The sequence below is a fragment of the Embiotoca jacksoni genome, unplaced genomic scaffold, assembly GCF_022577435.1.
Source record: "Embiotoca jacksoni isolate LCO1_2020_lvr unplaced genomic scaffold, fEmbJac1.0.p SCAF_25, whole genome shotgun sequence".
NCBI classification, from domain to species: domain Eukaryota; kingdom Metazoa; phylum Chordata; class Actinopteri; family Embiotocidae; genus Embiotoca; species Embiotoca jacksoni.
Window position 1 is genome coordinate 1134726 of NW_027185376.1, and position 20536 is coordinate 1155261.

Below are 20536 nucleotides of genomic sequence, written 5' to 3' on the forward strand. Positions count from 1 at the left end.
ACGATGACCTTCCCGTCGCGCGGGCCGACCGCGAAGTTGTCGAAGCTGACGTCGAGCAGGTAGAGGGCGAAGTCAAAGTCGTTGTTGGTGAGCTGCTCGGCGATGTCCATCAGCTGGCGCGCCAGGTCCACCCTCTTCTCCCACGGCGCGTTGTAGAAGCTCCACAGCTCCTCGCCCACGTAATTGACGGCGACCACGCGCCCGCACGCGCCCAGGTACTTGGCGAACGGCCACCCTTCGTCTGACGGGAAGCTCTGGGAAAGCAGAAACGAGACGAGAATGGAAAACACAGCCGATTTAAAAACAAAAACAAAACAACAACAGATAAAAGATGCCAGGTTGCGTGATGTAGAATTGGCTGGAAGCACAACAGAAATACCCCGTTCGGCTTTCAAAAGCAAAAGGCTAACGCGGGTTGCGAGAACCTTCGCAATGCCAGAAAATATTCAACTTTCAAAAAGAAATCAGTTACTCAACAGAGAGAGACAAAAACTAAAAAAAAATCCCAGACAGCGAACACAAAAGATGCCATGTGCAGCCCTGGGTCATTTTTTTTTTTTAAATACACAATTCTGAGCAGAATAGCTGAAAATCTGCCAAAAGGATCACGTGCATGCCGAGCCGGCGCCGGGTAGAACGGATTCAATTTAATAAAAGCGAAGCGCCGGTTCGTGCTTAAAGCCCCGCAGCGACGAGCCGACGCGCGCGCGGCCGCACTCGCCGCTTCCGGGAGGACTGATGGGATGCGATTCGCGGCAGCGTCGGTTAGCGGGGGAAGCCTTATGTGTTGTGACGCGGCACCCGGGGGCGATTTAAACTGCCGGGTGACGTCGTCTGACGTGGGGGTGAGGGTGGGGGGGGCGGGGTGGGGGGGAACGCGGCTCGGGCTGCAGGTTAGAACCGATGAATAAAAAACGAGGGGTACACCGCCGGCGCAGAATACCCGAATCTCTCGCAGGTTTCGCGCGCTCCGTCATCTGGGATCGCTCGGAGTGAAAGTAGGGATCGTCCTGATGGGTTAATGCGCGCGCGCGCGCGCGCGCACACACACACACACACACACACACACACACACACACACACGCGCGCATGCAAATGCGAACGCACAAAACTTAAGTGAGTTGCGTGAAGCGGCTGCGTTCGGCAAATGTTCCAGGCTGCTAAGGGAGCGGATTCCGCATGTCTCATTACTGCGTCCATCTCTCTCTGCGAAGCGCCGGCGTCTCCCACTTTCACGACATCTGCCCCCCCTCCGCCCTCCCCCCCCCTCCGCACAATCCCTCCTCCGCGTCCATTTCATTGTCACGGGCTGTCACGATCGCCGGGCAAATTAATGGGAAATGACAGAATAAAACCCCCGGTTTTTGCCGACGTTTTTTTTTTTTTTCCTTCGTGTCTTTCTTCCTGCGGGTGATGAGCTCCAAATCTTTTGCGACGGGGCCTCCATCTTTTAGAATAAACACCTGGCCATATGCTAGCTTAATGATCGCCCACAATTCCCGTGTAACCGATCTGTCCTCGGCTGCTGTTTTTGGCAGGCGGCCTCCGCGCGGACAGAGACGGAGAATCGGGAGCGCTGGCGTTTCACAGCAGCCTCAGTTTATCTCTCCCCCCCCCCCCCCCCCCCCCCCACCACCACCCCCCGCCCCTCGCCTGAAACCCGATCGCAGAGATACGGTACTCACGGCGCCGCAGGTGAGGCGTGAACCCGCCACGGCCGCCGCGTTACGCGCGCGGTAATTCAATACTCTACCGGCTTTCGGTTTCTGCCGGGAAGGTGGAGGTTAAATATGCATGGCTGCCCCGAACCCCCTTTAAACTTTAATGAAATACAAATTATTTAAAAAGACATACATTTTAAGCCCCACCCGCTCCCCCCCACCCGCTCCCACACCCCCGCGGGCCACGCAGCTGCTGTATCTCGCAGACAACAGCTGGACCCCCGGCCGCGGAGGGACTGCGGCGCCGAGGGGAGCGCGCGCGACGGGGGGGGTGGGGGTGGGTGGGGGGACCTGGAGACGACGGCGGGCGGTGTTCTGATCGAAGGCGCTCCTCCGGCTGGGCTTGGCGAGATGCGGCAAATTGAATGCGACGCCGAGCAACGGCTTCGGATGACTAACAAAGAGCGCCTCCCGACTGCAACGACCTTGGAATTATCTTAAAAGATGTATATAAAAAAAAAAATAAATCATGATCTTTATGCGGCCATGACTGCAAGCAGAGAGAGAAACTTTTACGGTGTAAATCTATACCTTAGGCGTATCTCTTGCTCCCATCAGTTTGAAGAAAGATCCACCAGCTAGAGGGGGAGGACAATGATAAGTTGCACGCAGTGGTGGTCGAGCCTTTTTTTTTCTTCTTCCCCCCCCCTCGAGGTGACCCAATCAATTGAGGGCCAGACGAAAGTCTGTCCACGAAGCACTACTTGCTTCCTGCAGCCTGTCTTGCCTGCCTGCGCCTGACATCTTTCCACTTGGCAATGACTCACACCAAACTTCTCCAAAACACCTCGATAGCCTCCTCCTACATTTGCTGACACAGAAAACCTGACAAGGAGAGGAATCTGAGGAAATGGAGACGTCTCAAAGAAACAGATGCAGAGAAACGGAGGGTAATGGAGGGTTAATTGCAAACACTGTCTGGAAAGGAGACAATCCCAGACTACTGGGATGCTGCTTGCCAACGGGCATTCCTACGCGAGAGATTTTGGGATTAGAGACTTAACAGGATAAATATCTAAAATGGCTTTCTAATTTCTGAAGTTGGGAGAGAACGATTAAGTCGAAGCTGGATCCGCTTGCGGTACATCCCTATTAGGCCCGCCTCCCTTTGACCCAAATTCAAACCTCCGATCGCTTTACGCCGCAGCAGATCTAAGCGGCTCTCGGCCTTGTTGACGAAACTTAGCCTGTCCGATGTTACGGCTGAACCTGCTTTGTAAAAGACCAGTCTGTCTGTCTCTCTCTGTCTCTCTCAACCCTGTAGGGTGGACGGATAGATGTGGGGAAGGAGTGGTGGTGGTGGTGGTGGGGCGGGGGGCAGACAGCAAGGGAGGAGAGAGAGAGAGAGAGAGAGAGAGAGAGAGAGAGAGAGAGCAAGAAAATACGACGGAGACAGCAAACAGAAGAGACAAACAGAGTGTCTTTCACTTCTCCGCTCCAGTAGACAGGAGGAATAAACCAGCAAAGACCTGCCTGCTAAACACATCTCTCTCTTTGTTGTGAGGTTGCAGCCCTGAATAGGAGCAAAAAAAAAAAAAAAAAAAAGTAGAGCGACGGCAGATGGGGGGTGGGTGTCTCGCTGATGGGAGGGTGGAGGAGAACGAATGCCCTACGGCTACTTTCAGACACTTGTCAGCGGCTGTTAGGAGAACGCCTTCGTGTCTGTCTGGCCCTCGTCCGCGGCTCTTAACATAGACGTCGCTCATCCGCCGCGCGGCGTTGATTACCGGGGGTCTCGCCGCCTCGTACCCCGGGCTGCCGTTTTTCTTATACGAGCTTCCTATATTTAAGTTTTATATGCAATAAGTCCAACGGTGGGAACGACTAAACAGTGAAGGCAGGCACGGGGAAGTGGGCACCTGAGCTTTGGATTCAAACTCGCCTATTGCAGGAGGTTGATAAAATACTCCACGTGTCCCACCAATCATTCTCCCTTAGCGCTCTTTAAACGGTTACTCTGCAGAAGTCATTAACGTCTGCAATGAGGCGTTGAGGGGGTGGGGGGGTGGGGAGGGCGGGGTGGTAAATTGGAAACCCCAGCCTAATATTACATCCGCTGCACTATCTCCGAGCAGACCAGGAGGTAGTGTGTGTATGCGTGTGTGTATATATATATATATATATATATATATATATATATATGTGTGTGTGTGTGTGTGTGTGGTTACTGCACAGGTAGTGAATTTTACCAGTCATCTTCCAATGATGTTATGCTATTGAAAAATGCTGAGGATGCAAAACTGCCAATGACACATCCCACCAACTTTTACTGCTTCAAAAGTCGTATCACTTCTTGTTCCTGTCACTGGATAAGAACGTTACATCTCCTGCTCAGCAAAACCTTGAACTTATAAAACACGCTGCTTTTTTTTGTTTTGTTCTTCTTCTACCAAAATTGTTCTGTGGTGTTACAGAAAATAATGAGCCTGGCTCAGGAGACAATAAAAGCGAGGGTGGAAAAAAAAACAAAAAAAACAGACCAAAACAGAGTCTTCTCATTAAAGACGACCTCACGGTGACTTCTGGGACCAACTCAAACTAATCTAATCTTTGGGGTTGAGCCGGTGCACTACAGTCGTAGCTAGTGGTGGTGGTGGTGGGGTGGGGTGGGGGGCGTTAGTGCTCTCCCGCTCCCCTCCCGGTGACACAACAGACACACTGGGGTCCTCTTGGGGGGGGGGGGGGGGGGGGGGGGGGGGGATTTGGAGTGAGCTGAAATGAAACGGGGCCACAGACAAATGGGCAGCCTCTGGAGAAGAGGATGAAACGAATGGAGCGAGAGGCACAGGAACACACACCTGCGTCCTGACATCTGCCGACAAAGACGTGCCCTTCTACTGGGCCACTTGGGGTGGGGTGGGGTGGGGCAGGCGGGCGGGCGTGTGTGCGTGTGCGTGTGTGTGTGAAACTGTATCCGAGTGTGTGTGAATGAGAACATGCAACGTGACCAGGGCTGATAACAACCTCTATTCAGGGGCCGAGTAAACATGAGTGGCTCCCAAGATATTGCCTTGGCGGGCTTGCAAAGAACACTGGTCCGTTAAACACACACACGGCGTACACACACACGCACACAAATATGGTGGACACAGAGCTGTGATTTTTTGTTTTGTTTTTAAATGCAAGATTTAAAAGGAACAATTCGCCTTCATCCTGCAACCACAAGTACTTGCAGCAAAAAAAAAACGGAAATTAGTAGTTTGCCGCAGAAGTGCTTCATGTGCGCGGCTTGTTAAAGCCCCGAGAAGGGTGTGGTGTAAATTCTCGACATGTTCGGTCCTCAACAAAACTCCCAACGCTTTCACGGCAAACAAGCTGGGACAGGACTCGTCGAGAGTCCGGGGATCAAACGGTAAAGTTGAGGAAGCGTGGCGGACAGATGCACTCGGTCAGACACAACAACAGCAGCGAAGAAACCCTTTCAACCCTGATGTCGGAAAAATGAACATTACTCAGCCTGTTTATCAAAAGGGCTTAGTGTTGAGAAAGAGTCTCATCTGCTCCTGCAAGACTGGGACTGCCAAGCTGGACTTGGGGAGAGGGGAGAGGGGAAAGGGAGGGGGAGGGGGGGTAAAACAACAAAAAAAACACGTTGCTTTTCTGTGCAGCTCTCCTGTTGACCTTGTGTGTCTGGAGGATGTGTGGTGAGACCCGTCTGGCAATTTGCTGTCCATTTAAGTTTAAAATCCAGTTGGTTAGTCCGCAGCAAGAGCTCAGACCCCGCAGGGGAGCCAGCGTTAAAGCCTCATCCTGGCACACATGGCGCTACTTCTTTCTTCTCCATCTCGCTCATTTCCTGCTGCCGCCGCGGCTGCTTCTCCTGCCCTCCGTCCCCCCACCCCCCCCCACCCCTCTCTTTTTTTGTTCCTCCCCCAAAACCTGCAATACAGGGCAATGACGCTTTCTGTTCCAGACATGGAAGCCAAGGAACTGCCTCGTCAGAGCAGCAGCCAGCTGGGGAGTGTGTGTGTGTGTGTGTGTGTGTGTGTGTGTGTGTGTGTGTGTGTGTGTGTGTGTGTTTCTGTCAGTGAAGGAAAAATAAACAGTATCTGACTAGAAAAGGCCTCGTCTCTTTCTTTATCCAGGCACGCAGTTAAAAAAAACCCCAAAAAACCAAAAAAACCCTGCAAAGTCACAGTGTGCATTACTGGCAGCGGTGTTGGGAAACGGGGACATTTTTGAATGAACACCGAAGGGCTGCTTGAAAAACAAAACCCCACAAAGCTACGATGAGAAACCAAAACCAAGAGGTCGGGCGGCGAGAACGAGCAAGCGCGAGCACAGTTGGCTCGTGCAGCGCGGAAGGAAAGAGCGTGCCGGTGATTCAGCGGGTTCCGTCGAACATTGATAGAAACGGGTTACCTAGGTGTGAATTCTGCCCTGTAGGGAGAGAACGAGAGCAGGCCGAGGAAGGAGAGCGCGGGACAGTGCACTCGGGTCGCCAGCCGACAGCCGAGAAAGCCGTTGCCGACCTGAACCCGAGCCACTGCACACAGAGCCACCTCATAAATCGCCTCCGCTGGAAGACGAGGAATGCATTAAGTCATGGGCAGCGGTGTTGACTCAGTCTAGGTGGTATTGCCGCCCACACAGCCGAGGAGCAACCCGAGCGAAACTTGGCCTCAGACCTGAGGGCTGTGGGTTTGAGGCCTACATCAAGGGCTGGACGTTTCAGAGCAGGCGCCAATTATCTCTGGGGGAGGGGGAAGGGGGCAGGCAGCCGGGTGGGCATAGTGAGTAGGAAGAGTGCCGTCACTGACCCTGCACGCTACTACCCTCGCTGCAGAACCGAGCACGTGCGGGAGGAGGATGTCACCCTTTAAAAAGGAGCAATTACGTACCTGACATGCCAGCAAAGACTTCAACCGTAATAAGAGGAGCCGGCCTACGAGCAGTTCCCTGAACATCCGGCGAGAAGTTCGATGAAAGAAAGCTGCTTCAGCGCGAGCCAGGCCGCAGTCACTAAAAATGGGGAAGATGCTACATCATATCCCTGACCTCGTGTAAAAAAATTTTTTCCCCCTGACAGGAACGAAGTGCCTGACGCTTTAATGCAGTGGGCAGTTTTATGACTGCAGGCGAGCTGATGTGCTAAAAAGCATATTCTTGCTTTAACATTAGGCCCCGGGCTCTCCAGGGTACAAAGCACAGTAAAGAGCTGCTTGTTACCGATCCATATTGGCCATCTTAAGAGGCCCGGGGAGAGTTGTGAATTACCCTGCTGCAGGACGGCGTCTTTGGGAGCCGGGCATGAGGTTGGTTGGAGCGCACTGTAACAGTAGGAAGCTGGGGTGGGGTGGGGTGGGGTGTGGTGGGGTGGGTGGTGAGGGACAAATCTAAAAAAGGAGCTGGTGGGTGGGTTAAGAGGAGAGGGGGGGGGGTAGCCACAGGCATTTACCTAACCAAACACAGCTGTCAGGCGTGTGCGTGTGTGTGTGTGTGCGTGCGCCTGTGTGTGTGTGTGTGTGTGTTTGGCGAGGGGGAGAAAGAGAGAAAGGATTATGGTAACACTAGCAGTCTGGCTTGTTGAAATTTGGGGAAAACACCACAAGGCTCGAGTCTAGCTTGTACAACACACACACACACACACACACACACACACACACACACAACACACAACACCCTCCGAGCTCCTCTCCTCCCGTTGGCACCAGGGCCTCGATCCAGCGAGGGCAGCCAAAGGAGGGGAGTCGGGCCCAGATAACTCCCTGTCTTATCCTAACAGGATTCAATCTGTACACAAAAGCCTATAAGAATAATGAAAGGGGGTTTGGGAGCACTTGAAGCAGGGTTAAGCAGCGTACACAGCCTCCTCTCTTGTGTGCTAAAAGCGTCACAATCCCCCAGACCCAAAAACAAAAGGTACTAATCACAGACTAGCAACTTAAATACTCTTTACTGGCGGACCTCAGCCACCGAGCATGCCTTGGAGACAGAAGGGCTCCAACTTAAGCCAGGGTAGCATGCAGCGCGTGCGGTTAAATGAAAAGAAATAAATAAAACTAAAAACAAAAACAGTTTGATCCTCTTTGGAAAGAGGCGTGACCCAGAAACACCAGAACGTAAGATTGGAGAGTTGTTCCTGAATACATTTAAAAAAAAAAAAAAAAAAAAAAAAAAAAAAAAAAAAAAAGGTGCAAATTCTGTGCATTCTTTGTCAAAACATGAATACCAGGAAAAAGAAAAAAAAAAAAAGACAACATTTTTTTGGCTTGTTTATCTATGCCAGCTTGCAAAAGTTGTAGTTGTTTTTCTAATATTTGACCATAGTAGATTACTTATTAGTCTTACGCAATCTAACGGCAGCACAAATTACCTATATGTGCTCTGACAGCCTCAGAAAAGCAGGAGCGTTTTATTGGATTGCATTAGACTGTAAAAGGCTTCTCGGTTTTCTCAATTTATCGTTTTTATTTTTTGCACTAGACTGTCAAAATAATTGCTTTAGCGTAGCAGATGAGATGGTATGTAAAAATTATTCCTCAGTAATTATTTTGGCCAAGCCTCTTAAAGCATGTTTTAACACCAAATCACTGTCATGATTTTTTTTCTCAACAAAATTTACAGTTATAAGATTACTGAGTCACAGCAGGTGTAGGCAGCAATGAGTCATTTAATCTGATGCATTCAAATTTATCTTGCAATTAAATAATAAATCGGGGCTCAGCGGGCCACAGTTGAGAAACCACCTTTGATCGCGTCAGGCCAAGAAAAACCCTGAATCCACGCCGTTTATTTTGGGATGGCTTCCCAAAGTGACTGAGCATCCTACTAGATTATGCATGGGGTTCATTAATCAAACAGCACACCGAAAAGGCAACCCCCATTACCCCTCCACTTTAAGAAATCCAAACAAGCTACTTGTGTGTTTGCTCTACGCGCTGTGAATGTTTACTTTCACATTTGCATTAAAATGCTGCCGTCAAAAAAAAAGAAAAGAAAAGAAAAAAAAAAAATGTCGGGAAGAATAGGCGATAAGGTCATCGATCTAATCCCCTCCCCCCCTCCCCTCCGTCTCTTCTCTGATGTGGTATCGGTGTCAGATGTCCGCGCTCTGCGAAAAACAGACAGTCGTTACGCGAGAAGCTCGCGCCTTCTGACGGGTATGTCTCCTTGTCAGGTGAGGCCGGAGTGTCGAATGAGGAGGATCTCTGGAAGTTGAGGAGAGGTTGGTAATATATATATATATGTAGAGAGAGAGCGAGAGAGAGAGAGAGAGAGGGAGGGAGAGAGAGAGAGAGAGAGAGGGAGGGAGGGGGGTGTCTGGGAGTGCACAGATTTGAGTTTAGAGGAGATGAGAGTACCGCTGACTGAGTTAACCCCACAGGCCTGTCACATCCTATTCTCAGCTTCACTGAGCAAGACAGGGCTGAGGACCAAAAAAGGGTGCGAGCGCAGTCACATGCTGCTGGCTAACTCACCGAGCTTAATGATTTGGAAGGGAGGACTAGGCTAAATCGAACTAATTTAAAAAAAAAAGGTCGGGCCAGATGTACTCCATCAAACACAACCATCACCTGATGAATCCGCGAGTCATCGCGCTGGCGGAGAGAAGCCGAGGTTTGGCAAATAAGATCCGAGCCACAGAAACGAGAGGAATAAATTACCCACTTCTTATGCAAACTAAGTTATTGTTGAATGAGAGGTAAAATTAAACAGCATCATGTAATTCCCCCGGTTGGCAAAGAGACAACTCCCCGACAGAAGTCGATTCATCACCGTAACAGAGAAAAGTGTTCCAGGCCAACTTGACAGCATCGGGAAGAGGAAACGAGGGGGAAACGGATGAAGTTGGGTAAGGTGCCTCTCGTGTGCGCGAGGATTTTCTTGTTTTGGCTGTCGTCATTTTGTCTTCCAAAAATATTTACTCCCCGGGGCCAAATTGTCTTCCATGTGACAGAGAAAGTGGGGGGTGGGGGGTGTGCGCGCACACTTGTGTACCGAGGAGCACACAGAAAACGCATTGTTGGCCAGACTCGAAACAACACGGCAGATTGTTTCCCACTGACAAAGAAGGTCTGGTTTCTCGTCGTGAATCGGGGCCGATTTACTGCCTGTGGCTTCAAAAGACTGGAAACAGAAGCCCTTCGAAGAGAGAGTGCAGCTCGCTGAGCAGACAGCAGAAATGTTATTCGCATTATTTCACGGGATGAAGCCGTAGGAGAGAGGCACGGCAAGAACAACGGCGCGCTAAACCGCAACGGCGTCGAGCGATGACAGAAAGGAAATCGTCGACGCTAAATACGGCGAAGTTGAATTGCAGAAATAAACACCGGTGGGTCCCCGTTCAACTTAATGGAGACGCGTTAAACGACAACGGAGGCAAAATGAAACCGTGAGAAATTGTCGCAGTACGGATCGGGGTTCTGTTAAATAACGGGTCAGACACCTCCGCCCGCATTCCTCCACCTTAAAGCCGGTCCCCACGCAGCAGCGCTAACCTCCGGCTGAAGGAGAAGACCAAGGTGTTGAAGCGCGGCACGTCTCCCGCTCGCTCGCTGGCGACGCCATTCATCCTTTATGGTCTGCCGCTGCCTAACCTTGCGTGAAGGGTCTCTCGGCAAATTCTCTCATCCTTCGAGTTCAGCGATGCCGCCGAACGGTCGAGGTGCTCGGGATCCGTGGATCTCCGAGATGTCTGGCACATCTCTTTGTACTCCCGCCACCATCTGTCACCCGAGGACCGGCGCATGCACGGACCCCACAGGTCACAAGTTCAGAGCGAAATCCACAATTTATGAGTCTCTGTAAACATGCGGAGGCGACGCAGTGGAGAGAGGCGTTTGGACAACGTGCGTGTGCGTGTGCGACATCGGTGTAGCCGTGTGCTAGATAAGGATGCCCAGCGATTCACCGCCGCCTCTGAACTGAGGCGTGAAGACATTAAAAAGAAACCCTGATGGAATCATCTGTGCAGCGTACACAAGTGGGACAGAAAAGTAGGGGACGGGTGATGGTGACAGGGGAAAAAAAAAAAAAGAAAAGAAAAAAACATGTAGTGACAAAAGGAGGAGAAAGAAAGGAAGGGGGAGGGCAAGCGACCACACGAGGCCAATCAGATTTTATAGATTGACCAGACTAAAAAGGCTGATCTCGCCTTTTGTCCTCTGAAATGCCTGGAGGTGTCCGGTCCTGTGTGGGGGCGAAGGGTGGGGGTCACCGCAAGTTATTGAATGTCTACATGGGCCGAGACCATTGTTGCTCTGTCCCCTCACGAGACGCGGTCAATGTCAGCTTGAAATTGGAATTGATTGGCTGGCAGCAAATCAGTGAGGAGAAAGGACGCGGACTGCGCTTATATTACAGAGCCGAGCTGCTTTGAAACGCGGGATGACAGACCAGAGACGGGTAGTGATTTTAACGGTGTCAAATAAAGACAATTACGTTTGACAAGCATCTTTTGATTTTGGCAACATGATCTATTCATTAATTTATTCTATGTCCAATTAAAGATTCTTCTTATGCTGCAGCATGATATTATTATTAGACGAACTGCATCAAAAACAACGTGTTTTGTCACAGTTTCATCAAAGCTAAACGCTTTAAGTCCCTAAAAGTGTATGATGTTTTTCAACGATGTCTTCGACTACATCTTTTTTTCCTTTGTATTTCAATGCTAAAACAGAGGTTCGAATATACGCGTGTATTTCGCAAGATCGGCGAAGAATAAAGGATACTGGTGCCGATGCCGCTTAGCAGCCGTCCAGACGGGCCTCCACGCCACAATTGACACAAATCCAGTGGACATAGATGCGTATTAAAATTAAAACCAACGCGGACCATTTACAGATGCATCCTTGAATAATAGAAAGCTGCCCTACATAGTGTTAAATATGCAGTATTGCCGCCAGCCAAAATCTCCTATTTTCTTTTTCCCCGAAGGCCACAGCTCTTAAATCCTTCGCTATTCTAAGCAGTGGAATATTCCTGCTCCAGATAGCGGGCGTGCAGTTTTGATGTAGCGTAGAGTTTAGGGAGGGTGTAATGGGTTGTCTCAGATCTATAGAAGAGGCAGAAAAAGAAGGATTCCCACTCTGTAATTTACTAGGGGCTTTGTGGGCCAACACCCTGCCTTGCTTTGTACTGATGCTCTGATCTTCCAAGAGTAATCCAGAAACCATGCCTTATCAACGACTATAAAAAAAAAAAAAAAACCCACCTGCTGTCACAGATCAGCTGACAGACACCTCTTGATCCAGACGCAACATTTTCCTCATAGATCGTAATAGTCGAACTCAAAAAGTAAAACCTTTGAAAGCTCAAACAAAACCAAAAAAAAAAAAAGACACGGTACCTGGAGTACGAGTGGTTCTGGGTTGAATGCCAAGGTCATGAGCAGCTGCATCCTCTCCGTGTCCTTGAGGTTCTTCAGCAGGAAGCTGCCCGAGTCCTTGGTCTCCGCGTACCTGCGGACGACGCGGTCCAGCAGCCTCTGAGAGGGGCAGTGCACCAGGTCCGACCAGCCCTCCACCACCTCGGGGGTGAGCAGACGAACGTCGCCGTTGATCCGGGCGAACTCGGTCTTGTACATGGCCTGGATGAGGTCGCAGCGCGGCCTGCCCGTCGCCCTCTTGCAGATCTTCTGGTCTATCTCGGCCAGCTCCTGGTTGGAGCCGAGCCGTTTGAGCACCACGCGCCGGGTGCCTTCCCTCGGCTCGCCGTACTGCGCGAAGTAAACATTCTTGACGTTGAACACGTCGAGGAACCGCAGGCGACCCCAGGTCTCGAAGGAAACCTGGCCGTTCATGAACTTGCGACACCAGCTGGTGCCAAAGCAGGCGGGGCACTTGTTGAGGTTGATGAATCGTCTGTCGGTGAGCTCATTCTTCTGGAAGGAGGCGAACAGGTTGTGGGTGTTCATCAACAGGATGACAAACAGTCCCACCACTAACAGGAGCTTCAGACAGCGGTACAGGCGGCCAAGTTTGAGAGGCAGGAAGCGCAGCATGATGGGGGGGGGCGGGGGGCCTGGCGGGGGTGGGACGGGGGCAGGGAGGGGGGGGGAGGGGTATTGAGGGACGGGGAAGGAGGAGAGGTATTGAGATGATCGTCAGGGAGCTAACCTCAATGCCCCTCCGTCATGGTGCAAAAAAAAAAAAAAAGGGGGGGAGCTTCTAAAGCAGCGGGCGGGGGCGAGGTTGGCACAGCTGCCCTGTGCCAGTCTCCGGCAGTGGCCAGCGCGTCATGTTCTCTCTTCCCGGTGTTCGTGTGCAAACTCGAGCCAGCAGTTCTGAAATCAAGCACAGGAAAAGAAAGCAGAGCTCACTACATCATGGAATATATAAAGAAAAAAAAGAAAAGGCACCAAACAACCCAAATTGTCACTTTGGTCGTAGATAACAATTACAAAAACAACAAGTTTTTTTTCTTCTTCTTTTTTTTCCCCCTCACCCTTAACATGCGATACCGCCTATAAAACTAAGGGAGCGTCTTCCCCGGTATACGAAATTGTCTCACAAATTTAAATTGCTAGGGTCATTTGAGAGATTTCATTACTTTTTGCGCAGAGATGAGATGGCCCACAGCCAATGCAATAAAGCTGCCTGCGCCCGTTTCAGCACTTTCTCTTTGGGAAATCAGTTCTCGTATACTCCCCCCAACATAGTAAAAAAAAAAAAAAAAAAAAAAATAAGTACGGAGAACAAAGTGTCAGCGATCAAATTAAGCGGAAACGTACAACGTCCTCTTCGAGTACGAATAAAAATGTACAGCACTTGGGAGGATGGTTCCTCAAAGGACTTCCTTCTGCAGCTACGCAAGTGTTCATCACGTTCCCCCCCCCCCCCCACCCCCCCCACCCGACGCGCAGCAAAATAACTCGCAGCCTGCGCACCTCAACAGTTACACCGAGCTCAGGAATCTGGAGTTTGTTCCTCGCGCTTCAACCGGAGGAATCTCACTTCGCATTGTGAAGAGAGTCACGCTGCGCAAAATTTAACCTTTGATCAGAGCCGCCCCGCTTCGTTTTAATCGCGCTTTGAAGTTGTTTCTTTGAAAATGGCTGGTGTCACTAAAATAACGTCCGTGATCGAGGAGGGAGGGGGGGGGTAAAGAGAAATTGTGAACACCTTCACTTAGCATATTGACGCCAGCAGAGAAGGAAGTGGGAAGAGAGAGCTATCTGTGGAAGAAAGAGACAAAAACATTTTTTTTTTTTTTTCTTCTTCTTCTTCTTGGATCACAGTACGAGAACAAAGCTCTCGGAAAGCCTCACAAGACCCCCATAATGAAGTCGCGTTAGACCCCCCCCCCCCTCCTCCTCTCCCCCTCCAATCAGCTTTTTAGCATTGAGTCTTGTAAGTCGCTTTAAGAAAGACAATGACTTGGGCCATGCAAATTAGCCATCCTCAATTACAGCTCATTAAGACATGCCTATTAGGACAGCCGACTTGAGAGGGCACGGCTAACGAGCAGACACGCTCGTGCGATTAGCGCGCGTGTCGATCGGCTTCCTTGAAATTTTGCTTTCAGATCGAAGTGGCCGAGACCCCGGAAAGACGCCAAGGCCAAAGGCAGCCGAGAGAGCAGCGGCTGTTGCGCGAGATGAGCGCCTGTGGAGTGTCAGATAAGAGAGGAATCCACTACTTATTACCTCGTACCTCTGTCTGAAAATACCTGGAGCGGATCAGGCCAACAAGTGTAAAAAATAAACCATATCCAAAACAGGGGAACTACACACAGCTGCACGACTGTTGTTGTTGTTTTTAAAAAAAAGGCAAAGAAAAATACGATTTGAACATTTTTCAGAGTCTTAGAAGAAATTTAAAACCCAAGAAATGCAACTGAGCATAATACTGAGCGCTTGATTTTCATCTGTGTATCATAAATACGACGGGAGATGATGACCGCGTTACTTCACATCTTTTAAATAGGAGGCAGTCCTTAAGTTGTTTCTCAACTCGATTAAAAAAAAAAAAAAAAAAATATTCCATTCATCTACCATTTTCATGAAGCACAATGATTACGGTTTTAGGCCTTTTAGGCTACAGGACACTTTATGAACATATCGCTTGATGCCCACATTAACCGGACGATATCTCAGAAGCAAAAACAAAAGTACAAAATCATACTTCTTTCATACATTTAGTCTGAAACATCCTTTCATTGAGCAGGCCAAATAAAACAACTGTACGGCCACACTTGGTTGACTTAGACAGTACAGCTCCTGTGTGATAAATGAACCTCAGCCCATTCGAAATGAGCAAACAAGGCGGCGAACACCAGAATTTAATCGTTTCTGGTAAATATTTATTCAAATTCTACAATATATGCATCCGAAACGGGGGAAAAAGAAGACGGATGGGTGACGGGACGGGAAATAACGAAAGCATTTGTGACGGCGCCCAAACAGAACGACTTCAAACGGGAGTCGGCGCCTCGCGTCTTCTTCCGCAGGCGGTGGAAGTTCGATGGCCCGAGGGGGAAAACCGAACACCCCGGTGGAAGATCTTTATTCAAGCGTCTGACGCAGGCAGTCGCGGCCCAGACACGGCCGGGAGGATCTGGGGCGCGCGCGAGGTTTACCGACGAGCAGGAGTGCTCGACGGACGAGGGAACGTGACCTCGGCGAGGCCGAGACGATGTCCGCCTCTTCGTCCCCGAGACAGAAAGCAGCGGGGAGGCGGAGCGAGCTTCCGAACGAGACCTGGACACCGCGGAGTAACGAGGCGCGCACGCTGCCGGCTGACGCGAGGAGGACGCGTAGCCGCTTCGTAGCCGCTTCGTAGCCGCTCCGTAGCCGCGCCGGAGAAAGTGTCCGACCGCGATTCCCTCCGCGGCTCCGCCGGGATTACGTCGACAAGCGCACAAACTGCTCAAGCGAGAGATTACCATTTTCAACTCGCGTTTTCGTTCTGTTCAATGAAAAACAACGGAGGTGCTTTAAATGTCGATGAAATGCACAAATCTCCCTCCCGTGGCTTGTCCTTGATCCTGTGCTTTTGTTCTGGCATTGAAACGGGAGAGTATAGAAATTGAAATGCTGCTAGATTTGAGTTTTTCCTAACCCTCTGCTGCTGCTGCCGCCGCCGCTTCACACACAGTGATAGTGTGAATGAGACGAAAAACATTCTGCTTTATTGGAAGGATGACATGGTAATTTAGGACGGGGATATGTTTCCCTGGTAATTACACCACCAGACTGCTTCTTGGGAATTTTACACCTGCAAAACTGTCTCGTTAACGCGCCGACTTTCCATCGCCGTGTGCCACCCCACGGACGAGTCGTTGAACAAAACATGCAGAGGGAAAGGCAGACCCGAGTCGGGCTCCACGGCAAGGTTGCCTCCTCAGGTTTTTGACGAGGGTAAAGTTCCCGAAATGAAAGCCAGATGCTTTGTGTTCCAGCGCAGATGTTACCCACTGGAATAGAAGGGCAGCGCAATTGAAAGCGGCGTTTTCTTTTTGGACAAACCTCATTGTACCCGCAGAAAACTTGTGTTTCAAATTAGCCCCCCGCCCTCCGCCCGCCTCCGCCGTTCCTCCACCACGGTGCCGCTGCGAGAAGGAGCGACGCGCGGTACCAAAGAGGAGTACCCTGTTTGGAATAAGCACCAAATTACCTCTCATCACGGGCGGCCGCCGCCGAAAGTGGGGTAAGAAAATTTTTCGGCGGCGAGAGGCGCTTCGACAAAAAAAAAAAAAAAAAAAAAAAGGAGGGCAAATCAAAGGACCCCCGACTCCTCATGCATGGAAGATGAGCCTCGCATTCGAAATGTTCCAAGTTTGGCAGATGTTAAGAGCCGCAAAATGGCTCATTACTGCAACAGAAAAGGCACGAGATGAAGCAATAGGCCCCATATTGGCTTAAAACAGAATGACAAAGGTCGAGACCGTGGAAGATGACATGGTAATATCCTAATAGTTCAACTTTTATTAAACTTAGATTTTTGACAGAAAAACTCCCGATAAGAAAATGGCGGCTGAAAAGGAAATTTCCTTCTTGAATAATCTTTCCGGCAGCTCATTGTGTAAAACCGGTTTCAGATAATGGTGTTCGAGGGCAAGGCCGCACTCGGGGCCAACGCATTTCCTTGGCCGCACCTGAGGCTAAACTTCATTATGATGTAATGAAGTCAAGCCACACAAGAACATGCTTGATTAATTCCACTGGAAGTGCAAACGCGGGAGTGGGGAAATGCCGGAAGGAGTTCGTGAAACACAGAGAGGAGAGACGTATAACCAATGTACAACTAATGGACAGCAAGATGAGAGAAACTTTTGAGTTATTGCAGTTGTGATTGAAATGACTGAAAATAGATCACTCGAATACAGAGGAGCAGTTCTCCGACTCTGAATGGACGCACACAAACACACACGAACGTGTCTAACCCGCGAGACCGCCGGCATTACCACAAAGCCCCACTCAAAGGCTCGGGGGGGGAAAAAACCTTCTCTGCCCCCTCCGACCTCTCATCCCGCCCCGCCCCCACCCTCCAAACCCTTACCCCTCTTTCGTTGCAATGTGTGGTTCGAGCCGGAGAGAGGAACTACCGTTGCCAAGGTTATCGACTGAGAGAGTCAATAATGTTTGATCACAAAAACATTCAGCCACAGCCGGATTGCCTCAGTACAGCACACGGGCAGACAGTGATGGATAGATATAAATGACAGTAACATTCGCACGCCTAATGGGAAATTGAGTCCTCACAATATAAGCACCAATTAGCAGCATCCCCACAATGAACATGAGTCCATTCATCTCGGGCCCAAACCAAACGCAAGAGGTTATAATGAGAATATCAATACTATCTGCTTTGCGCCAAAATGACGCAGCTGTTTAAGGAGGAGACACTCGGAAGACTTTCTCTGGATTCTTCCGCTGGTGAGGCGTTTTGTTTTTGTCGAATTTAAACGGCTGCACATTTTCACCACCCGGCGTCTCCCTGCAGAAGTTTGAGAAGTTGCCACGCATTTTAATCTGTCGTTGACGCTACTGCAACGCCAATGAAGTCGCGAAATGCGAAGCTGCACTTTGAACCGATTAGAACAAGGTGCAGCTTAAACAAACAGGAAACATGTTTGACAAGGGAGGAAATGAAATGACCTCACGTCGGCGCATTCATTATGCACCTCCATCTTTTGGAGAAGTCGCGTTATCCGAGAATGAGTCGGCGAGCTTCGGAGAGCACAAACAACAGCTCCAGTGGGAGCTTTTAGACTACAATTACTCGACGTCCCCCTGCCGAGTACTCAGAAACAGTCAAATCAACCACCAGCAGAATGTCTTAAGTGTATTGGGCTATTTTCTTCATTCCCTTGTCAACTAACCTTGCAGAAAAGGCTCCACAATTAGTCTCCCGTTATGGACAAATTATTTCCAGGCAGCCGATTCTATTCATTAGACTGTAAAGAGAGGTTCCTTAAGACATGTAATAGGCTCTCGTGTAACAGTAGAACTGTTCTGGCAATATATTTTTCCCTTGAAGAAATCAAGGGCAGAAGTTTGCAAAGAGCGTGCAGTCATTATTATGCCACAGAAATCTCATGGTCAAGTCAATTACGCTATTATTCTAAATTACGCTTATATTTTTCAACACCGGAGCCTTTATGTCTGATGGGGAATACGCCTCAACGTGTAATTGCAAACAAGGGCCGCAACTAACAATTATTTGCATTACCATTTAATCGGTTGCTTATTTTCTTGATCAATTTAAGTTCTTTAGTCTATATATTGTGAGAAAGTGGTGAAAAATATCCGTAAAGGATGCTCTATACCCGAGGTGCAGCCTAAATTGTCTTGATTTGTTGTCATCAACAGTCCCCAAACAAGAGATATTCCGGTTACTATACATCACTTATACCTAAAAGAATCAGACAATAATCAAATCTAAGCAGCTGGTAATCAAGAGAGATTTAGTATTTTTTTCATTAAAGATGGCTCAAAACAGATAGTGAATTATCAACATGGCTGAGGATTCATTTTCATTTTTAAAAAAAATGTTTATCAACCTCCACAAGGAAGGCAAATATAAAGCATGTCAACCCAAACCAACTGGAAACCTAAGATGCATTGTTTTGTGAGGTCAGAAACTTTCGTTCCAATTCGGTCTGGAACTTTTGTTGTCATACAAAACATGAATACGATACCTTCCTGGCATCAACAGTGTTGCTATAATTTAATATGATCTGCATACAGATAAGGTGTACTGGAAGGGCACATTTTTCTCCTCTCAAATTACAAAAAAAATCTGCCTGGCTGTAAAGTAGACGCTGCATCATGGCACTCTGTTGCAGTGGTGTGCATTTTTTTTTAATTTTTTAAGTTGCATTCAGAAAGCTATAATCTACATGGCACATCAAAAATAAAAAAAGATTAAAGTGCAACATACTGCGCTTTGATACGCCACAGATAGTTCCGCCGACACCAAAAAATGACACCACCACCACTAATAGTGGCAATAATATGCTTCCCGTCAGCACAGCGTGGGGCATCTGATAAGAGACTATTTATAAAGAAGAAGGAAAAAACAAAACAATAAACAGTATTTTTATTATTGCATTTTATCTTATGACTTTATCGTCTCATAGGTCGCAACGGTGACGCTCAAAGTCTCCAGCATCCTCCTCGAGAACAATCAGAAAATCTGCGAGAGGTTTTTTTTTGTTTTGTTTGTTAGTTAATTAAACCAGTCGAGTTTAGATTTAAACGTAAAGGCGACTCCTGAAAGTCCCAAATGTGCCAGATCACATTTTAAAAAAAAAAGAGTTACGGGTTCAATGCTTAACAAGAAGAAACAACTGTGGAACAAACCTGAGACTTTCCCTCTCTGTCTCCGTCTCTGTCTCCGGGTCTGTAGTAGTGAAGCGGGGTTAGAGCTCAGTTGATATCATTTCTTCAAAGTTGCGGAACGACGGATACTTCAAAAACAGCCGCCGACAAAATACCTCCGGTCCGAAGCCGCGTTTTCCTCCGGTCCCGACCGAAGAGCTCTCACCGGGCAGACTCGCACGGGCTTCCCATTTTCTTCTCGGGGTTTGTCGGGTAAATATCGTAAAGCCAAGCCGCTAGCCTGCTAGCTGCCGAAATAAACAGTTGGGATGTCGAGTCTTTTAACTCTTCGCGCACCGAGTCTTTTCCGAGTGGACGACGCGGTCCTCTTCGCGAAAGGACAGCGGCGCCGACGTTTGTTGCGTTATAACGTCCGTATCCGTCCGCTTGGTTGCGAGTCCCTTTGTGGTCGCGGAATTGCCTCTTTCCTCGCTCTCGCATGCAGCTCGCTCACTCCTCCTCCTCCTCTCCGACACCACAATGGGTTCTGTTTCGGCTCTTTTCAACACCAGCCTCTTTACTCTTTACGACATCCGCTCTCTGTTTGCGGTCGTGGTTGCTAAGCGATTATTCTAATATTGTCTCGTCTGGAACACCGCCCCCCTCCCTCCCTCCCCCCCCATGCAAAGTTTGCCCAAATTTCTATTTTTTTTTCCCCCCTCAGTGCTTTCATAAAAAAAAAAAACTATATTGTATTTAAAATAGAAACTTCATAAAAAAAAAAAAAAAAAAAAAAAAAAACGTGTTGTTTTTTGGTGTGTCTTTTTTTAGATTACCAGGCGGCCCAATTTAATATAATTAAATAGAAACGGAATGCTGAAAATGGTTATTAAAAACACATCAACACCAATCTTTTACAAAGCGGAATAGAAAAACTGTTGGAACTTTATCAGACAATATAATCAATTAAAAAAAAAAAAAAAAACCTGCACACTGCCAATTGCATCTGTAATTCAACCGCGTTAAATTCAGGGCAACACTGATTGACACTAGGTATTTCGAGCTACTGCATATGTAGACTATTTTCAAAATTTGTATTACTTTA

General features: G+C 48.8%; 1 protein-coding gene across 1 annotated transcript in view; it reads right to left on the reverse strand.

The window, feature by feature from the left end:
* dipk2ab (divergent protein kinase domain 2Ab) overlaps positions 1-19972 on the reverse strand; it is a 42968-nt gene extending 22996 nt beyond the window's left edge. Inside the window, 3 exon segments of the mRNA XM_069159466.1 lie at positions 1-254; positions 12016-12951; positions 19474-19972. The exon segment at positions 1-254 is cut by the window's left edge and continues 50 nt beyond it. Coding sequence (XP_069015567.1) covers positions 1-254; positions 12016-12669 — 908 coding nt within the window. The 5' untranslated portion in view covers positions 12670-12951; positions 19474-19972.
* Between the last annotated feature and the right edge of the window lie 564 nt (positions 19973-20536).